Source organism: Netta rufina (genome assembly GCF_964035555.1).
Source record: "Netta rufina genome assembly, chromosome: 3".
In the NCBI taxonomy this organism is placed as follows: domain Eukaryota; kingdom Metazoa; phylum Chordata; class Aves; order Anseriformes; family Anatidae; genus Netta; species Netta rufina.
In genome coordinates, this window is record NC_140125.1 from 25,664,303 (window position 1) to 25,687,279 (window position 22,977).

The 22,977-nt window shown below is 42.7% G+C and overlaps 1 protein-coding gene across 1 annotated transcript in view; it reads right to left on the reverse strand.

The window, feature by feature from the left end:
* Window positions 1–1,404: 1,404 nt before the first annotated feature.
* Window positions 1,405–22,977, reverse strand: part of HHAT (hedgehog acyltransferase) — a gene marked incomplete at both ends in the record, with an annotated part of 164,728 nt that continues 143,155 nt past the window's right edge. Inside the window, one exon of the mRNA XM_084283411.1 lies at window positions 1,405–1,496. Within this exon, the coding sequence (XP_084139537.1) occupies window positions 1,405–1,496 (92 nt within the window). The remainder of the gene's footprint in view (window positions 1,497–22,977) is intronic.

Here is a 22,977-nt window from a genome sequence, read left to right on the forward strand (position 1 = left end):
TCTGCTCTGAAACAGTAAGGGAAAGGCTGGGCCTCTGGACAGGTAGTCAGCTGAAGACTCTGCCCTTATTTCTGCAGCAACAAATGAAGGGGAAAAAGGTGTCAGAGCAGCAGAGACATCAGAAATGCAGGCACCGAGCTGAAGCCTATCCCAGGGACTGAATTTCTTGCTGAAGGGATGATCTCGATCAGACTTGTCCAAAGCTGCAGGAGCGATGGACAGCAGGACACTCATCTGTGCTTCCCAGCAGGCTGGGACGGCTGCCGGGGGCATGGAACAAGTTGGGAGAGGAGTCTTGCTGCTACGGGTGCAGGAGCTGCTCTCAGCAGGAGCTGCGCTCTTCTCCAGGGCTGGTGGCCTTCTGCTGTGCCTAAAGGAAAGCCTAGCCATGTAACTAAAGGCCTTCAGGCTGATTAACAGGGAACAGACTGGGAGATGCCCCTTGTACCAGAGGTGGGTAGGGTCTCCCTTCCCCTTGGAAAGCAGCAAGTGCCAGCACTCACAGCCTTAAGGCTCGTAACCAGACAGGCAGAACTTTGCCAGCTCTGGGCTACCCCGTGTTTTAACAAAGATGCTGCTGTGACAGGTCTGGCTGCAGGCTAAGGACATGGAGCTCTGGCTCATTTGGTGCCAGTGTAACAGACAACTCTGCCTTTTATTTATTTTATTTTTTATTTTTAAAGCTCTTGCAATGCTGCTCCTAGTGCAGCATTTATTTTTTTTAAGGCCTGCCTTCCTCTTTTTTAATGATCAAACACAAACACTATTAAGACTACAAAAAAAAAGAAGTGTTTAAATGAAGGAATTAAAGAGAAAAAGCAGACTTTGCTACAGTAAGTAGAAAGTCCTTTAAGGCTGAAAAACTGCAAGCAGTGAGAACACGAAAAATGTTCTACCTTAAATCAGAAAGCAATCAAAACGAACTGATGAGCATCCTGCCTGTCACAAGTAATTTAAGTGCAGGGCACAGCCCTGTGTGCCCCTGGACAGAAGCTGAGAGAGATTGGAAGGTTTTTTTTTGGATTGTGCAATGTAGGAAAAAAGAATTTTCTTCGGTACGTCAAAATAGGCAGCAAGATATTGGAAGGAATAAAAACAGTCTTTATCATATATGAAATACATATTCTGAGGTGCACGCTTTCAGTGTACAGTCACAGACTTGCTGTTTTATAAAAATAACATCATTCAAAATGCTTCATAATTTCTCCCCACCCTTTCGATAGCCCATTATTAGTGTTTCTGCTTAAACTCCTGAATTCACAATCCGGAATGAACTAAATGAGCTTTTAGTTTTGATGCATTGACCAAGTACTTGGTCTGGCACATTCTTCTGCGGATAAGACATCCAGTGTAGTAAGCCATCAATCTGTAAGCTGCCATGAAACTCGTCGCTCTGCTTCACCCCTAGTTCACAGTGTACGTGCGTTCCCATTCGATCCCCACGTGAGCGTAGCAGTACAGGAACCCGAGAACAGTCAGTGTTGCCCACGGCCAGCCTGTAAATAGAAAGAGAGACAATCCCCGTCAGAATAATTAATGACTGCTTCACACAGAAAGACTCCTGGGATGACCAACTTACGACGCTTCTAATTAATTTTATTAGCAATTCAGTATTATAACTAGAGCCAACCCAAAAAATTTGAAAGGGGAAACCTGGATTGTCTAAAGCTTCAGGGATGCCTGACCCTCTATAGATGCAGTCTTTTCCATTTTCAGCGAACTGGTTCAGGTTTACTCCTGCCCCACGTCTCCAAAGGACACTTGCTGAATTACAGAGGTTTGTTTCAATCACCTCCTTTGTGGAAGGTCTGTCTGTCAAGCAAAATCCCTGAACGCATCCTGATGCTTTATGCTGGCTACAGTGCTTCCTGCGCACACAGGCATGCATAACCATAACGCAGGTTATTAAAAATCAGAACAAATCCAGCTACCTGTTCTGCAAAATGAGTCTGGAGAAATCTCTGATTGAGGCTGGTTTGGATACCCTGCAGCTGGGTGTGAAATTGATGCATGCGCCCTGCAGCCCAGTGACAGCTAATGGGGTCAGAACAGCACTGGGCCAGTGCAGGAGGGACAGCCCCATTTGCCTGATCTGTACTTGTTAGGTTTTTATTTCTTTTTTTTTTTTTTTTTTAATAAAAAAGAAATACTCCTCTAGTATATAAAAGTTTTGCTGAGGAAATGTCACACGTTGTCATTATTTTTAATTCTGTTTAGCAGAAGTCACCTTTTTTCACTGAGGCTTTTAGCAGCTAAGCAAGTGAGCAGCGGGAGGTCACAAGCCAAAAGGCCAACCCCTTCCCAGGGCAGTTGCAGATCACTTGAAAAATCTGTATTGGTGGATTTCAGAATCAGATAAATGAAGCTGCCTTTGTTGATACTTTTCCTCCTCTGCTCATTTTCTCCATCCTCCTCTTAGAATTTATAGGCTGAAAGCCCCAGCATTAGGCCCTAATGCTTTGTTGAGGGGAAGGGAAAGGGAGGAAGGTATTTGAGGTTTTTTGTCATTGTCAACACAGGAACTCTGGCTGTGTGTATGGCTGGTTTTCTATATGCCACCCTTGAACTAGTAACTGCTGCTTTCAAAAAAAGGGTTTCTGTGCTCCCATTTGGAGGAGATTCTGATCAGAGGAGCCTGCTGGCAGAAACGAGATTCCTCAGTGGCCTGCGGACGGGATGGAGAGAAGACATAACCTCTCCACAACACAATACTCTTTCTGAAGGCATGCTCATGAGGTATTTTGCAGGCTGGCTTTGTCCAGGCTTCAAGCCCATTCTAGACTGGGTGCTGCTGAACTGTGCTCCTGGCTTGCTGCACCTTAATTTAACAGCCTGTGCTGGGGACTGTGCATGCTGGGACCCGACCTTGGCACACAGAGAGCCCAGGCAGTGCAATGTTTGACCCTGGGACAGAGCTAGAAAAAGTTATTTTTTTCCTCCTGTGAAGAGCTGTGTGTTTCATGGATCTCTTAATTGCTCTGTCCTTGTTTCATGGTGAAATACAGTCATGGGACTGGAATGATTTTCACTGAGACATTTACAAATATTCATCAATGGTGTTCACAACACCCTAAAGCAAAATTATACTTTCTCGTTTCATTATTTGTTTCACAAAACAAAACTGCTGAGGTACCTCCAAAGGGATTTTTAGCAACAAACTAGCTTCAGTGATATTAGGCCAACGTAGAGTGGGTTTTAGCTTCAATAGCAAGCTAAAGCCTGGCTGTGCTTTGTCTACAGTAACACTGAGCTCGAAAGCATGTCAATGGATGCATTAAAATCATCCCTTTCCAGGAAGCAATATTCTGGTGTCTGCTCTGTGCAGACAGAGACAGCAAGTTAAAAGACTCTGGAGCTGCTTTTTTGGTTTGGGTTTTCAAAAAGGGTACTTTTGGAAACCTTGCCAGATAGATATTAAGCATTTTTTATAATACTTTAAAGACCTGGCACACAGAAAATGCGCCAGCAGTAGTCCTTATGACTTGGTTGTTATCGCAAGCCAGTACATTAAATCCTAGTTATGAGAGACCTTGGCAGGATATGTAGGTACACGCTGGAAATCTTTTCTAGATGCCTTAGACTTAAGACAAAATTCCTTCTCAGTGCCCTCGACATGGGTTTATGGGGCTCTCATGGCGCTGTAATCAGGCCTGTGGTAATCCTCTTGGAAGGCAGGGAGTTTCTCCTGTACCGTAACAGGTGTCAGGGATTGCATCCAGCAGATTATCTCCTCCTGATCTAATTAAGCTGAAAAGGAAGGGGGGAGATAAAGTCACCCGCTATGGGAGAGGGAAAATAACTTTTTTATTTATTCTTGCTACAGCTGTTCCAGGAGGAGCCACACAGATCCCAAAGCACTTCTTGCTGCAGGGGCAAGAGGCGGATCTCTCAGAGCTGGGCTGAAGGAGGGGGCAGCTCTGCCTTGCAGGCCCTTCCTTGCCATACAGGAATCACGTGCACTGATCAGGGTATGGGGAAATGCATATGATACCTCCACTGTGAGTCAGCAAAATAAAGGAATCATGCTCTGCTTCCACACGATCCTGGATTAACCAATTCTCTTAGTGCAGATTTGCACAAGTGGATTGACATGTGGCCCAAGGACAGCCCGAAGCAAGCAGGGGCTCTTTAAACTGCTTTCACCTCTCTGTTGCATTTCATGACTGGACATAAGATGAACTTGATGAACAGACTGAAGAACTTTGTCTCCAGAAGGTGATGTTGTAGGGAAGGATGCATCGAGCAACTCTAACCCAGCAAGGACTTCATTTCAAATTCTGTCTGGCATTTTTTCTGATGCAAATGACCCACGTGCGTGACCTCCATAATCAGACACAGCAAGAGCTGCCCTCTCACAAGATATGTTCACAGCAGCCTTTTCCATGCTTTAACAGTTTCTCATAAACCCAAGCAACCAGAAGTTACTGATGTAGTCAGGTCCATAGTTCCAAGGAAATCACACTTTTTGCCCTGGGCCAGCACTGTAATGTATTTTCTTTCCTCAGGCCTTTTGCTCTCCCTCATTCTGCTCTTACCCTGAAATCACAGTTCAAGGGGCTCTTCTTTCTGGTGGCTCCCCAGCTTTACCTTATCACCCTAAATCCCTGCATCCTCGTACAGAAAATGTCATCCACCCCATAACGTCCTTCAGACTCCATTCAGAAGTACACATGACTGCATTCTGCACCAACGTTTCTCTGCAAAAGCATATATATAAAATACACTTCTATAAACAATATTATTAGGGTCATATTAAGTACTAACCTTAGGAAATGACTGAGGTAGGTTTGCCTATTCAAATACATGTACAAGCCACATAGCACCTTAAATCTTACGATTTGTTGACTGTCGCCAGTAATTTGACTTTAGACTTGAAAACCAAGTTTCGTGAGATGACTCAGATTTTCATAACCATTTTTAAGGAAAGATGAATTAGTATTCACTAACATATGCTATTTGTAAATCTAAGAACAAATTTATATGCTATTTGCTAATCTAGCAAATTCTGTAAGATTTACCTATATATTTCTTATTTTTAGACAGACGGGCTTTTAACAAAGGGATGCTGGATGAGAATCATCAGTGGAATCACAACCAAATTGTTGACTTACCCAGGTACACTGCTTCACAAAACTCAAACAGAAGCTTCTTTGTGAAGAGGACTGTGAAGGCTGTGTCAAGGTTAACAGCAATGCTTTATCTATCACATCACCTCCTCCCAAAAAAGTCTCCAACCCCAAGTGGACAGGAGACACTGCTCTGTCACACATGGCTTATTCAATAGTCTTGCTGGTTTAAAGCCGCATTTTGACATGTTATGTACTCACCTTTCAGTGTAATGAATATGAAACTTGTTTCCATTATGTGCTCAGAACAGAATTAACACAAACTAACTGCAACAGGAACACCTTTTGGAGAAGTTCCTTCCCTTGAACTTCCTATCTCCCCTTCCAAAATGCTTCCAGATACTTTGTGAACATCTAGATAAGGTCATGTTTCTGGCCCATTCTAGATTTTAAACTGAAGAGAGCAGGGGCAAAGTAAGCTTTCAATTGAAAAGTAGTTGACTGGATCACAGCTCTCAAAAATCTGGTTATGTCCTCATTACCTCACTTCAAATCATCTGAAAAAACATTTAATTATGTATCCATAATGAAATTCTTTCACATTTCCTAATCACCTACCGTACTGCAAAAAAATCATGCTAGCAATGAGCAGGGGCCTCTTGAGCTATCACAAAATGTCCAAACACTAGGAAATGGCACTTTGTTTCCTCCAGCCTGTGAGAGCTGAAAGAAAGGGGCCGTAGTGGCATCTTACATTTCCCAAAAGTGCCTTACTTCCTGTGGGTCCTTAATACTGTTTTCAAATGAAACTTGGCCACACAGTCCTCAAAAGTCATCAAAGCACAAGAGTAGTTAGTAAATCAATTAAAAAAAAAAAAAAAAAAAAAAGTTCTCTTTGAAAAGCTTGGTTTCAGGAGCGTACAGCTTACTGTGACTTTGATTTGGAAGCACCAAAGTTGCTGCCATGACTTAGCACTCAGGAAAATTTATCCTTAAGCAACTCTTTACATGTGACAGGACACTGAAGCAGCCACCCTGTACAGAATTAAGGAGACACAACTGTGGGGATGAGGAGGAGGACCAGGCACCGATTTGTCAGGTTGAATAAAAAGCCAAATCAAACCAGCATTTGAGGCCAAGACCTCTCTTACCTACAAGTGCTAACATCCTTATGAGATCAGTAAAACTGTCCCATTTTCAGGAAAAATAACACATTCAAAATTAAAGATCAGTTGAAAGAAACCTATTATCTGGTCCAACATCTGAAACAGAAGGCAGACTCTGGATTTTTAAATTTACCTTTAATTTCAGGTCTGTCCCTCACTTCCAGGTGGACCACTGCTGACCCTTCTGGCAGGACATGCCCCACAGGATGCATTACAAGCACTGTGCAGCCTGACACCTCGTTACCACCCTTAGGGGTTGAAAAAATAAACCCTACATATCTTCAGCTATCATTCAACACAGAGATGTGGGCCTGCTGACTTCAAAGCCCACCAGAGGTGATCCCACTGGCTTATACAAAATTGCTCCATGGGTTGTGCATCAAATTTTCCAGCTACTGCATCTACAGAGACATGATGCATGCAGCCCTGTGTAGTGCCGGGCACTGGGTAACACTGTGTTATAATGTATGCCTACTTCTCTGTTTCTCCCATTATTCAGTTCTACTCTGAAGGTGCTAAATCAGACTATGAATGAAATGATAATTTTCAAATTTAAAAAGTTATTTATGAAGCATACTCTGAAGCTTTACAATATGCTGTTCAAAATACAGCCTTCAGATGATAAATAGCAAAGTCACCCTTTACAGAGAGGGTTTCTGCAAACCCCTTTACAGTGCCTTTAGACCCCTTTACAGTGCCTTTAGATGCTAATTCCTTCCAGTCTGCCTCCCCTTACTCACAACTCATCCAGACAGGAACCTGGGCATTTTCAATTACGGTGCGCAGAAAAAGACCCAAGCACAGCTTTTGTTTGCTAGCTTAAATTATTTTAGTATTCATTAAATAAAGCCAAACACTTAAGAAATATTTGCTGAACTGGAACCCTATAATAGTAATCGACTCCACTCCCAGGTGTAGAGAAAAAACAGAGGCAATTATGGAAGCATTAGAACTATTTGGAATTCAGTGAAGTTAGTTTTCATGCTTTTATATGTATAAATATATATAGTAGAGGAAAAGAGGCTCAGGTGAAGAAGAGGTCCATAAATACCTGAAGGGCAGGTACAATGAGGACAGAGCCAGGCTCTTCTCAGTGGTGCCCGGTGTCAGGACCATAGGCCACGGGCACAAAGCGGAGCACAGGAGGTGCCCGCAGCACCAGGCAGCCCTCCCGTGCTGTGTGGTGATGGGAGCACTGGCACAGGCTGCCCAGAGGCTGTGGAGCCTCCTCCTTGGAGATGTTTGACATCCAACTGGACACGGCCCCGGGCAGCCTGCTCTGGGTGTCCCTGCGTCAGCCTCACCAGTTCCGTGAGGCTGTGATATATCCCACTTCTTCAGTTTCTAATCACATTCTGTTATTGCTTTTGATTGATGGTTTATTAGTGGCTGGCAGCATTGTTTAAGTGGTGCTGTGTTACAGCCTATTCTACGAACAAAATTTAGAGGTGGAAAGATGCAAGCAGACCTAGTAAGAAACCAGGAAAAGCTCCTGTACTTGTTGAATTACGACCACTCTGCAATAAAGTAAACTGCAGCATCACATAGCAGGGCCAAAAGCAGAGAATTATTATCATGTAAGATATTAACTGAAGCAATGCAACTCCCCTGCTGCATGGCTGCAGCATATCCACATTGCGTTTACTCTACTGTTGGTACAGCAGCATAATTAGACTCATGGAAAATTTATTAATGTATTTTAATCACCCAGCTGTACCCTATCCCAATCACTGAGGCATCTTAAACCTGCCCGATCTCTGCTGACCTCTGTATGCACTGATTGAGCTGGCAAAGATCTAAGCCTGATTTAAAGAGCCCCCCCCACCCAGTTTGTCCTCCCATTGATTAGGAATGCAGTTTCTCAACAGCCTGTATTCCTGAGCAGTGCTATTAAAAGACTTTTTCTGTGTGCATCGTGCTGTGGAAAGGGCTTTGGTCAGGGAAGCGGTCTTTGCATTATTTAAATTCCTCCTAATCTCCTGGAGTTGGGGATCTATTATTATTATTATTATTATTATTATTATTATTAATTATTATTATTATTATAATCCACTTTTGAGGACAGGTCCTTAAAAATACAGGGTTGTGCATAACTACTGGCTGTAGCTGTTCCTCTTCAAATCCAGAAGAAATTTTAATCCTTGAAATCTTAGCCTAAGGGCTAATTACGGTTCCTGGGTTTAAAACGTAAATTGAACAGTCTACTAGTTTTTATTGCTCACATATTTAAATGAGACTGTGGTTCTTTTCTAAATTAATGACCAACTTAAGCGTTACTGTCTGAAAACAGCCTGTATCCTTGTGTAGGAGTTCTTACTAATAAGCATTTTATTTTTGCATACTTACAGTTCACCTACCTATACACACACTTCAGCTGATAATAAACAGGCCTGGAAAAAAGACCTGGTGCACAGAAATTCACTTGCATTTCACTGCCTTTATGGCTGTTGTGTGGGAGCACTCAAACCAGGGATATCAAATCACCTCCAGGCACGCATTCAGGGATAAGTAAAAGGATGGTGAGGTAAGGTGCAGTACACAGAGGGCTGTGAATTAAGTTGAAAAAAACGCATATGGCAAACAAAGCCTGAACATAAACCGTGGCACTGTTCTTTTGCTGCTGCTTTCAGCCTTCACGTTGCACTTTGCTCCTCCTTGGGCTGTGTGAAGATTAAGTCTCACCCATGCCATGATGGAGGAGCGACAACCAATTCTGCCAGCACGGGCACAGCCCCAGCCGGGTTGTAAAGCAGTGCCCAGATTCACAGGGTCTCTGTATTCAAGGTGCCACCTTGCCCCACTACTAGAGGCCAGCAAAGAGCTCCCACATCTTCCCCCCTCCATCCATGGCAGAGCTTGGGAGCAGAGCCAAGCAGCACCAGTGTGGCAGACTCCAGGCCAACTTTGCTAATTGTTACGGGTTTTTGGGTGTTGATGCTTCAGCTTCAAGTGTGGGTAAGGTCCAGATATTCAGACAAATCGTCACTGTACAGCAGGGGGCATTGCAAAGGAAGGCCAGGGAAGCACTGTAAGGATGACTCAGAAGCTGTCCCATACAGAATCTGTAAACGAGGCTGAAAAGCACAAAACGCTCAGCTGCCAGGTCTAGATCTGAACCTCACCCAGGTACGTTGGCAGTAACCACAAAAAGCTCCGTCTTCAGCAGACATGAAGTAATTTCCAGCTAAGGACATTAACCAACGTATTACATAGCAGTCTACTTATGTGAATTTTAAATTATACCATCCTGGAGAATGCTTACATCTGTGGCTTTCCGAGGAGTACTTATCGCTGCTGAGAAAAACAGCAAATGGAGAGATAACAGTCAAAGACCATCATCTGCAGTGCAGGATGGCTGCAACTCAGGATCAGCACTGCTGAGAGCAGAAAGCTGTAGTCCCTGAGCATTGCCATCACGCAAACAGGTCCCATTTAGCAGAAACAGAAAAAGCAGATACAGATCACAAAAGCTGTAACTTTCCTTTGTTCTTACTGAGAGTGGATCCACACTTCACCAATAGCTAAACTAATTTTGCTTTTATGCTTGATGGCACTGAAGAAAGCTGCCTGCTGACAAGGACTGCCTTAAACAAGAAAGCAATTCAACCTATGTCGGGGATGTAGGAAGCATGTTAAACATACTTATTCCTATCAGCTAGATAAGATGCAAATAAACAATTTCACAGGTAGCTCAAAATACCAGACTATCATTTTATAAAGCACCCCTTGACATGATTCAGTGATGATGCCAAATCCATTTGCATTGCACTAAGCATGCATCTGAAAAAAGAAAAACTGCTGTCTTATGCTGTACAATGCAGATCAGAAGCATTATGTCCCTTTACACAACACATGAAGTGAGCAGGGGGATGCTGGTAACTTTACCTTGTTTGATTTTTTGTGGTGTTGCCTGACCATAATTCTGACAAGTAATTTAGTTGAAATACTGTATAAAGAACAAAAGAAACACAGCAGCTACGCTTTCTGCCTCATGTTTTAAAATAAAACTTCACACACTAGTAGTTCTTCCAGTAGAGCCAGTCAGTGGAAAAAAAGTCTGAGATTTTAGGCTGCAATCCTGGCCTCACACGTTGACTCTGGACTAATTCAACTAAAATCAAATGAACCACATTAGTGCAACTGCTGGACCTGAATTTAGAGTAAAAAAGACAGCTTAAAACTAACTGGCAGAATCCTTCTGCCACAACTGATAATAGGAAAGGAAAAGAAATCCAAACAGCTTTAGTTTCCAGATTAAAAAGGGGTGAATCTATAAGCTAGAGCAACCTTCCTGCTCCTCCCAGGTCTTTAGTTGGGAACTGCACCAAGCTAACATGAAATCAAAACACACATAATAAGAAATAGTGCCTTTAAAAAAAAACACAACAGAGACAAAAGCTTCAAAAAGCAGCACTGTAAATAAAGATGTATCTTCACTCAGAAGCAAGGCAGAAGAGCTACGTCTTCAAAGTGTCACACAACGAAAACACTTCAGAGTAATCTACCTGTCTTGCCATGCATAACAAGGGCAACGCCATGCTTATCCTTAAATGTCTGCTCAGGCATTCCCAGAATAACCTCCTTAAACAGAGTGTGAACAATTATGGAAGGCTAACACTTGCAAAGATTTCAGGGTATTTTCTGCTTGTAATTATTCGCTGACAGCATTACGAACACCAATCAAAACATCAGAGCCACAAGCGTCCTTTTGTTACGGCTGCATGATGAAATGTGAGAATAAAGAGCTAACTCCCCAGAACAGACACGTCCCAAGGGCAGAGCTGGGCTAGTATCGAGTACCTAGTATCTGTTGTTACGCAGCAGATACCCACAGCAGATACCTACAGCAGATACCCACGTCACACAACAAAAGGCTGAGCACAAGGACAAGTTAACTTCCCCTTTACTAGAGCTTGAATTTCATGAAGATTTCTGTATCAATCTAATTGGCGGTCTCCCTTCTTGGATTTGGTTTGTATGTCAGCCTTTTTGCATAGTACTGGGGAGCGCTGGAGAAATCAAGGCTCCCTTTGAAAGGGAGAGAATTTAGACCACCCATCATCAGCAAGCAAACATTTGGGTAAAATAGTGAAGTACTACAATTTATTTCCCCAACCCAATTTCTGAACAAGGTATCCTGGAATGGTCATGAAAGTAAGATGCTTAAATGATGAAAAAAATAATAAATTTTTAATTGTATATTTACGGATCAGTTATTCTCTGTCCTCCTACTTGCAGCAACCTTTGGTCTACAGTTTTCTCATCCACAAAACCAGTTATGTTCCAAGATCATTTCAGCAATTCCGTAGCGTTGCCTTGTCTCACATGGTGTTAAGCAGAAGAAAGCAAGCAGTGCAACAAATTTAACAACTACTTACAACCAGCTACATGAGCAATACACAAACTGCAATGTCTTATCACAGAGGCCTTGTACAAGAAATTCTCTGTGTAACAAAAATTATGTTACCTGTTACAGCTCCATGCAGTAAGAGAAGGGCTGAGAACACATCAGTAATTTACAGGAACATGGCATTTGGGATAATTGCTGCATCGGTATAACACTAGTACTACAAGGGAGGACACTGGATCAAGTCCTCACTTAAGAGAAATCCAAACACCTTGAGGGATGGAAGTGCATAGATAAGGGAACCAAGCAATCTTGCAATTGCTTATCAAACCGTAACAATCAATTCAGGACTAAGGTGTTTTTAATGCAGCTGGTCTCAGCCTGTACGCAGTTACTTCACTTCCACTTGTGTCTTGTTTCCACAGCATCTCTAAACAGCGAAGAAAAGGACCAATGGTGCAGTTAACACACACAGCTGTGGAAGGACAGTGGCACCTGAAGCTGGCAATCAGCCAGTAGAAAACATTGACAGTGAACAACCTCCATCCCACTGGTGACATATTGCATGAAATATAATTATTGCATAAAAGTTATCTGTAGAAAAAGGGCCGTACGCGGTTGACCCCTTTTTGATAGAACAGCTGTTGCACTTCTCATGTGAAGAGGCTGACCTGACCCTGCTGCAGCTCATATAATCATAGCAACTAAATACAAAAATTATCATAGAATGGCTTGGGTTGGAAGGGACCTTAAAGCTCACCCAGTTCCAAGCCCCTGCCATGTGCAGGGACACCTCCCACCAGACCAGACTGCCCAAAGCCCCATCCAGCCTGGCCTTGAACACCTCCAGGGATGGGGCATCCACAGCTTCTCTGGGCAGCCTGTGCCAGTGCCTCACCACCCTCTGAGGGAAGAATAGTTAAGAAATACTTTGCAGGTAAGATTGATTTTTTTTTTTTTTTTTAACTAAAGAATGCGTTAGTCCACCATCAAGACCATTTGTAAGAGAAGAAAAACAACTTAAAATTACTTGAAAGATAACAATATTTAGTTGACTTTAAGGTCAAAATCAGACAATTTACTTGTATATTCTAAGAAAACATTCTGGATTTTATGAGTACATCCTGTGAGTTCTCAAGGCCTCGTTCCCTACTTTCTGTGTGAATTAGCAGTGTGCCTCTGTGACACAGAGCTCAGAGAGTATCTGAAATTACAGATTTACCTCTGTGAGCTGCACAAGCTTGAAGCATATCTGAAGTAAAATCTAGCAATCCCTTTATCACCTGTGTCAGAACACAGGAATTAGAAATACCCAGGAAGCTGCCTCAACGTGCAGCTTCTGTCAGCACTGCCAGCTGCAGGGAGATTGTGTCCTGAGCCCCACTCTGCCTTCCCGGGATCTGGCCTCAGACCAGCAGGAGACCACTTGAGGGAAGGAATTTTGATCAGCATGGATCTGAGAAAGTTATGTACCAACTTGGTAACTGTGATCAAAAAGAGTCTGTCAGCCCTAGCTCCTCCATCTGTGCACTGAGGATAACAACACTTCTTTGCCTTTGTAACCTGCTCAGAGGAGTGCACATGAAAACTTCAGATGTTGTTATTGTTGTTGCTCTCCTTGCTCTCCTGTTTTAAGAAAGCTTCCTAAACAGCTGCTGAATGGGACCATTCATAGTGTTGCTTGCAGATTAGATGGCTATTCTGGTGGAGCAAAGCATATACAGGAATAATTTGATTTCTAAAAGAACCCCCATATGTACTTTTTTCCCAATGATGTCTTTAGCAGGATGTCACATTTTCCAGAAGGAAAAAAAAAAGCCACAGCCATGAGCTCCTTTACGTCAAAATACAACCGAGTAAAGCAGTACTACTGTGTCTTGCTAAAAAGTTGGTGCCAGTATTTAAACTATCGCATTTAACAAATCAGATGCGATGTTTTCATGTGCTTTCCAGGCCCACTAGAGTCAGCCAGGAGGACTACCTGACACAGGCTGTTATACCTTCTGCTCCTCTTCCACCTTTGCACATCTATTTAATGTAATAAAAGCAGTGCCTCATGCGTTTAACAAGACTGATGATAGCTCTAATATACACACCATGCTCAAAACCAACACACGCCTCTCCGAAGGAAACAAGTGACCCATTTATACACATCAGCTCCACAGTGCTCAACTGGCTTCTTGTCTCCTTGTCCAGGAATGCAGTGAAGTGACATTTCTGTGACTCATTTGTCTCTGCCACTTCACAGCCTGGATCATGTTTGCTACTGATGCAAAGCAGGAGCAGATAAATTGAAATCAGCTGTACAACCCCGAGGGGTGGATTTGCTCGGCTACCTCACCAGAAGATATATGGGACCTACTGGGGTGCCAGGGCCGAGAGGGCACCAGCAGGCTCTCATTGACCTGTCCAGACTCATCAGGGACCTTGAGAGAGCCATCACCCTCACAACCGTATTTAACTGTATTAACCCTTATTGTATACACCACACACCCTGTGCCTGACCCTGACTTGACGTCCACCTCAGCCCTGCTTTGCCTCCCTCGGCCTGGCCCGGTCCCACTCCCCTTGCCGAGGCCACTGTGGCCGTGCGGTACCATGCCGTGGGACAGGGCCTTGCTGCGGGCACGTGGCTTCAGCCCCTCACGGCAGCGGGATTTCTCCCAGTCCCAATTTCACACCTCATGGGAGAGAAGTATAATGAGAACTGGCTATGAAGCAATCATTTCCATTTGTAAAGAGGAGAGCACAAAGGAAGAAATGAGAACAAATTTCCATATGTACAGCCCCTTCTAAACACCATTTCTGTAAGCCTCTCCGCACTGTGCACGCTTCCTTTCTTCGCTGGATCAGCCATGCAGCCAGAATAATGAATGAATTTAGACAACATCACATCAGCTCCGAAGATCCAGTAGAACAGAGCTGGATTTGATTTGTTTTATTCAAAGATCACGGTTCACACGTGATGGTGTGACCACACAATTAGTCATATTAAATATAATTTGGGGCTAAATAATGAATGCCGCATCTCAGGCGGGCCCAGACTCCCTTCAGACATCGTTGCTTACAATCACTATGTGCCAAAACAACACCTTATCACATCCCTGCTCTGAAACTAAAGCACGAGGTGGGGAATGCCTGACGGGAGAGGTGCATGCAGTGGCCACAGAGGGCTGACAGGGCACACACAAAGCCCGTGTGCAGGTGGGATGGTCACCGCGTTCACATGATGGCACATGGATCCCTGGTTGAGATGGAGCCTGCCCCGGGAAGAAGACCTGGGGAACAGCTGCACAGCTCAAAGGTCCTACTGATCTGTTGACCTCATTCCCAACATCTCTGTTAGGATCAACAGATGGCCCAGAGAGGTCTCCTAATGCAGATCATATTTTTAGTGTGGCATAAGAAATAGAAGAATGATGTATTGTAAAACCTGAGGTAAAGAAAATACCTTACCAGATCTGACCCGCTTAGACAGGTGTGGTGAGATGGCAGAAGGAAGGCTAGCCATGGAAAACAAGCTACCAAAAGAGGTACCTGTGATTTTGTATTGGCTTCACTAAAAATGTGCATGGGCATAATTGGACTGCGAGTCACTTAATTTTAGTCAGGACTGCCAAAGCCAGACGTTGGCAGTCGTTAGTTTGTTGGTGAAAGCCTGTTGCCAAATGAAGATGTCAAGGTGTCCATCATTTTGACTGATGAGCTGGAGAAGAACCAAAATATTGCCATTTGCTGTGGGGGGGACATGGCTCACCGCTCTGCAATAGGCTATTTTTCTTCTGAAGGCAGTATTACTCCTGCTCTTGTCAAGGAGATTAATGCTCATTTCTTTGGCAAAAATTAGGATACCTAAGAGGAAGGAAAAATAGTTTCTCTTCTTCCTTTACCTCTTTATTTTCAGTTGGACTTTCTATTGGTACTAAATGAATTATTAGTAAAATTTCTCATACCAAACTACATATTCTGGATGAAGGAAACACTTCTGAAAATGTATACATGCTCACTTTAAACACTTAAGTGGATGTTTAAAGAGAAATGTATCCTTTTAATTTATTGGTTCTTTAATGTCTAATGCACAATCTCTTTCTCCAGCCTTACTCTTCTTCCCCAAAATCCTTTGAATGGATACTGGCACCCCCAATACAGATTTTGGAAGTTCTACTTTTTGGATCAAATTTACTGACATGAGTGTCAGCATCCTTCATGTCTACTCACACTGTATTTATCATATAGAATAAAGCTGCTCACGTAATCCTCTATTGCCTCTGTAGAAAATTGTTATGCATTGGGATTTGGCTCAGGGTTCACTTTAATGCAGTACCCAAAGATAGCTATGGATAAAAGACCTTCCTCTGTCCTTTAGCGTTTCATTGAGTTCCAGACTCAAGTGAAGAACTCAGCTGCAGTCAAAGTTTGTTGTAACAAAGAAGCCTGATTAAATAAGAGAAATTTATCATTTGGCAGAGTCCTTCAGCCATTCTTAAAAGGAAAAGTCAAGCACAATACTTAATACTTTGATCAGAAACTCTGCTTATGTCTTGGACCCGCATCCCTGATGACCTTTAAATTACGTTTGAATACATTTCAATTACCAAGGCAGGAAAATTACCCTGGCAGATGGACCAAGGTCATTACCAATATACTATCATATCTATCTTCCCTTTTGCTGAAGTCCCTGTATCTTCTCTGGCTTTAGAATGATAAATTATTTTTCATTCTTCAGAGAGTAACGGAGCTTAATTTGTTTTAAATCCTAACCCAAACTCTGCAACAGATGTTGTAACTGTTGGGTAGGATACCTGAGATGTCGTGGCACATCTCCATTTTGCTCTGAAGCATCAAAGTACAATAAATAAAGAGGACAGAAGCAGAAGGGTGACTCATGCATTGTCATTATTCTAGACAAAGACTCTGAAAAAAATTAAAATAAAAGGGTTAAAGTGATCAAGTGAATCTCTGGAAGGGAGGAAGAAATGTTAAAGGTAGACTCAGAAGTGAACTAGCAAATTGGCAACAGAGAAAAGATGGTCTAGGAAGCAAGAGTCAAAGTCACAAATTTGAACAAATTCTCTTTTCACTACCAAGAAAGCTATCAGTGGCTTGCTCAACTCATCAGTTCTGATCTAACAGTCCAGTTAGGAAATGGGCTCTATACACTACATTTGGCAACAAATGGTCTTAATCAAGTATGTTATCAGAGAGTAAAACATTAAAGTTCTCTTGTTAAACAATAATCACTTTTTAGAAAAGGAGAACAGAAAAAAGATTCAATAACACTACCTTTTTTCTTTTTCTTTTTTTTCTTTTTTTTTTTTTTTTCTAAATCTTAAATGGTTATTCTTAGTCTTAAGAGGGAAAACAAACAAAACCCCCACTGCTCACATATCAACATAAAACTTCCCCTGCTGCTTGTGAGCCTGCTTCTGCAGGGATCCTCCTTAGGTAGCTCATTTTGCCTTGTGGCTTTGATGTGCACATGCATCATTTGTATGTGCAGAAAGGATACCAAAGGTATTCAGCAAAAGACCCCCCTCCAAAATTATCAACTTATACAGGTGGTTGCTACTAATGAGAATGGCCTTTACCTGGTAAAAACAAGGTCCAGTCTTTCTAGCCTTCAATCAGAGCTAATTATGCTAATTCTTTTTTTTAGACTACCATGAAGCTGTAGGCATGGTACAAGTTGACCAGTAGCTTAGCTGTAGCTGCATTTAAGTCTGACTAATGCAGGAAAAGTTTATTACCTTCCCTCTTGGAGATATAACTGGATTTAATCTTACATCTCAATCAAGCTTAACAGAACATTAAATATAAATGCTGTCAGTAGCCAACTTCTTTAATGAAGACAGCAGTACATAAAGCTGAATTAAATTATTAATGAAATTACTCTTGCAGAACTCATGTGATACAAGAAACTCACTGCAAAAACGTTAAGTAAATTGTAACTTTTTTAACAAAATAATCACTATCTTTGATTAATGGAGATCTAATCAGACTACATGTTAATTTTGAATCATCTAAAAATTTTCACGGAAGCAATTTGTGTCATCTTTCAAAACCAGTGCAAATTTGGCAAAGTACCACGCATAATACAAGGTCTTTACGTAATTAACTTTAGTGACTAAAATGCTCATAAAGTGTGTGTCCTTGGCTATGTATGGCACTGCCATGGTCTCAGTTTCAGGAGAACTGATGGGTCAGCACTACTGTTGTAACTGAAATACAGGAAAGTTACTGTAGGCTGACCTTTACAGTTGTTTTATACGCTATGTGCCTGCACTGAAAAGAAATTACAGATACTTCACCTAACACTGTAGAAAGTGTGAAGATTCAGAGTGCAAAATGTAAGCAGGACAAAAAAATATCTTTTCACAATCACAGTCAAGACTCAGCATTTTAACATGTGACGTGTGTGTACAATTAGTTTTCGTCTCTCTTTTTTTTTTTTTTTTTTTTTTAAATTTGTTAGAGGCCAGTAACATTGGCCAAGCCATGCCCACAGTAGTGCCTGCCCACCATGTTGTAGCAGGAGCCTCTATTGCACTTGCTGGGGCAGTAATTATACTGGACCATATTTCTAAAGAGAAACATGCATGGCCCTGGGGAGTCTCTGCTGGCATTTGCCCTGGAGCTGGCTCCTGGTGCTGGGCTCAGCTCTCAGCCTCCTTTGGCAGCTGCTCCACGGCTCACTCAGTCACTATGCAAAAAAAAAAAAAGAAGTAAAAAACCACCACAGATCTTCTGTATACTTGTGGCTTGTGCACTTCCCTCCTTATATCACACACTAGATTTTGTTTCTATCCAGTAACTGTTAGAAGTAAAACAGCCTTTTCAGGAAAGTCCAGCTGGCAGAAACTAAACCAAATGCATCCTGCAGATGCTTCCAGCTTGTCCTTAATGTTCTCTAGGAGGCATCTGGAGCTCAGGCAGGGCTGAAGACATCTCACTACTCCATTGTACCTGGGCAGCGGGCAGTAAAGCTGAGGGCAGATTTTCAGAGGAAGGAGAAAAGCAAAGAAAGTAAGCCTAGAGCATCATAAAGCACACTAACCTGTGCATGACAGATACATACATTAAGACAGACAATGCTGGAGGAAAAAAAGGGGATGGGGTAGAAAGAAAGATCTCCTCTTACGTGATATGTTTTGCCATTTCCTCTAGACCATGGAAGCAGGTAAAAGCTAGCTGTCCCTCTTACTTTCTCCTGTTATCCTCTCACAGCCTTTCATCAGCAGTAATGTTACTTAAAAAGATAAAGCTCATGTCTTTGACTGTGATGCAGGAGCCAGCTTTACTGAGAGACAGCTCAGAAATGCTTACTGCAACATAAAGGAGGCACCGCTGTGTTAGTGAGCCATCATGACTTTTTAAACAAGGACTTGACCTTTCTAAACTCGGCATAGGTCGAACAAATTAAGATGTGCCTAATTCATGGAAACTCCTTTTATTTACAAGGCAGTGGATGCATTGCTGTCCCTGAAGACTTTACTGTCAGCTCAAGCAGCACAGAAACCAACTCACTGAAAGGATCTTCTGACACTACTGGTTCTTCCTTCTGTGCAACTGAACTCTGTTCACGAATCCCCGGAGAACTCGGCGTCTAAGCAGGACTGTGAAGAAGCACATCTTAAGGAGGAGTGAATGCTGAAAAGCAGACTGACATCAGTCACAAAAGCCAAGATCTGTTCCCAGCTCTGCTACTGACTTGCCACTTCTCTTTTGCCTTTGTTTCTCTTTGTTATTGGTTAAGTGACTGGAATCACAAAATTCTTCAAATCTTTGGGTCAATATCAGACTACAAAATGATACATCAGTTTGCTGCCATATTTTACACAGGCTGCTCAGATGCCTTGCAACCTACTGCAACCCTAAAGTTGGCCAAAGGATGAAACGACATCAGAAGAAACCATTTGCTCTGTCTCTCCTCAGGAGTGGCAATTAGAAACAAGGCAGGTTTATAAGGAATGGTGTTCCGGGGCATTTTTGAGCAACTCTGTCTTGCATGTTGCCAGTGTGACACAGGTTTTACTGCAATAAAGACAGCTGCTATTTTAGTGTTTTTCATATAAATGGCATCATGATGTAAAGTCTGCATTTTATCAAACAGGTTAGCGAATACAGCGATACACACAGAGCTCCATGAGAGCATCACCATCAGTCAGCAGCAGGCTCTGCGGAAAGGATGCCTTGGAAACATCTGAATGATCTTGCTTCTGCTAGGAAAGGCCTTTAACCCTGGCTGCTGAGACAGGGTTTGGGACTTTGTTGTTCAGCAGCAAAACTGTATCAAAAGCTCTAGCAAAGCTGCATGTCCTGTACAACTAAACTGCACACATCAGTTTGAACTATAACAAGGTTCACTCCTTGCTCTACACAGTTTTGCTGGTAGAAGCTACAAGTGTTCCTGCCATTACATGTCATTTCAATCCAGGGAAGAGTGTTACTGAACCAGTAAAAAGCATGGATTTATGTGAGATGTCCTGGTGGTGCAGCCTGTGGGTATTCCTGCCTCTGCAAAGGTTCCCCAAGTCCATGAACTGGGAATACAGAACCAAGCATCAGCCAGACAGAGGTTCCTTCATGGTTTTTCCCCACTTTGAAACGTGGTCCTCCAAAGAAATCCCAGACATTTGTTAGTCCTTGAGAAATGCAGCATCTTGAATTTATTCTGCATCCCTCAGGGCTAACCTCCCCTCTGTATGGTGGCCAGAGCTTAATTATGATGTTTCTCTAACTACAGATACCCTCTGTCCTTTATACCAAGAGGGAGCCATTAGCAATTTTCCCCCGGGGAAGCACAGCTCTTTATAAGCTATTGTCAGGTATAAAATAGCTTTTGTCTCATTTAGAGTTTTTGTTTTGCAGCATGATAAAGAATAAAAGGCAATGTGCATTGAACCGTCTACATGACAAAGGCACTAGTGCCACTACACAAGTTGAAGCAGCTCAATAGCTGAGAGCAGCCGCTTCCTGCAGTGAATTGATGTGACAAAACTTGAACTCATTTTTTGGAGTCAGGCAATAGATCTTCAGCCTAGTACAGAGCAGCAAGTGTATTGAATGCAGGCTGTATAAAATTCAGCATGCAGCTAACCTCCAGCTAGCTTACTGTGAGATGGCCCTTGGAGAAGATCATGGAATCATTAAGGTTGGAAGAGACCTCCAGGATCATCTGGTCCAACCATCCCCCTACCACCACTATCACCCTCTAAACCATATCCCTAAGCACCCCGTCCAACCCGGTGAACTCCACCACCTCCCTGGGCAACCCGTCCCAGTGCCTAAATGCTCTTTCTGAGGAGAAATATCTCCTCATTTCCAACCTGAACCTCCCCTGGTGCAACTTGAGGCCATTCCCTCTAGTCCTATCACTAGTTACCTGTGAGAAGAGGCTGACCCCCAGTTCCCCACAGCTTCCTTTCAGGCAGTCGTAGAGAGCAATGAGGTCTCCCCTGAGCCTCCTCTTCTCCAGACATGCATTTCTTGAAGAAAATTTCTTAAGAACAACACACCTGGATGGTGTTTTCTAAGGCTGTGAAGGTGCATGTGAAAGAAACAAAGATGGACTGCAGTAAATAAAAGTTTTAACGTAGCTGGATTAAGCTCCTACTAATATTTTCATCTGACATAATAAAGTTCAGATTTAAGTACCATAGTCTTCACAGATAATTGGTTTACCTGAAAAAAAGATGATTCAGACATTTAAAACTGGCACTGATAAAATCAGTGGTGATTTTGCCATCAGCCCTAATGGAAATAGGACCAAGTTCCTGTGGCACAATGCTATCAGTTGCGTGGTGACCTCCACTCCCAGCAACTCAGGCAGAATTTAAAAGCACTCAGTAATTTGGGGAAATTGGTTGGAAAGCAGCTGAAATATCGGTGCCTACCACAACTTGGAAATATGCCATTTGCTTGTGACATTTGTTGGAGAACTTCACATCTATGAATAATGAAGAGCAGAAATGACTACCTAATGCACAATGATCCGGTTGGAGGACAGGACCTTCTCTGACATTCCCTTCCCAAACTCTCAAACATATTCCCCACACCTTCCAAACTAAAAAACAAACAAACAAACGTGCTTTAAATATTTTATTAAGTAGCAATACTCATGTATTGAATGCATCTCTAGTAAAACAGTTGACATAGAGGAGAGGAAAATAAATAGATTTTTTCATCTGCTTCAACGAAAAAAAGTAGATACTGTCTTGTATAGCCAAATCAGAATACTTCTGGAAAATGAAACCTGTTTAACAAATAACTGCCATACTCCTGTAAGGTTTTAGATCTTCTACTCTAACTTTCATGTAAAACATTTAGAAAACTGAAGGTGACACTTGTTTCAACTCTGAATAGGTAAATTTCCCTTCAACAAACTCTGCTATAATGCCTCCATCTATCAACTTCTTCACTGCAGCATTTGGTTACCTCTCAGCTGCCAGCTTAGTTACCTACATGATCATTCTCTGCATGGAAACTGTCCTACCCGTTCATCATCCCTGTTGCTCTTCAAAACCTGCCAAACTCTGATGCATGCTTTCTCATATGCAGGAAGGCTGCAAAGCTCGACAGCTCCTGTGTATAAATACCAGCAGGTTTAATCACTGCCTGTGAACGTTACAGTCTAACACAAGTCCCATCCAGGACCGACAAACACAGCAGGAGGGTAAGGCATCAGGAGAAAGTCCGAAGTATCAGGCTGTAAAAGGGCCAAACTGAGGTGGACATCGGAAACAAATGCAGGTGGAATGGTACAGAGAGCAGGTAGCACAAGAGGAACAACTGTCTCTAAAGCAGCAAAAGCAGGACCACAGAGAGAGCAAAGTCATCACACTGAAACCAGTAAGGGGATGGCAAAAAGAAAGACCAAAAAAACACTGGAGTGGGAAAAGCAGAAAGGTGAATGCCTCTTTGTAGTGCAGACAGAAGTTTGCTATGCTGAATTAGGACTACGTAAAAAAGTCCATGTACGCTTGAGCCATACACTTGTATGGTTGACAAATGCTTGTGTGTGATGCATTTATGAACTTGCATATGGGAGGCTCGAGGACCAGAGAAACCCAACCCGAACCAGCACATGTCAATGGTAAGGCTCTGTCCTGCAGTCCCCACACAAACTGTTTCAGCTCAGACTCCAGCCTGATTTACACCAGTGCTAAGTCACCCAATAACATTTGTGCATCAAAAAAATATGAAGCACAACTGCCCTCGTTAACTGGAGTATGGATTTCTGAGTAAGAAAAGAATTGGTAAGTTGGTTGCTTCCTGCAAGACAAAAGGCCAAATTCTGACAGACACAGCTGTTCCTCACCTCTGGGGCACAAAGCTAAGTCCTCCCCATAATTCTCTTCCCCTTCTCCTCCACTCCTACCTAATGCCAAGTCTTGCCTCC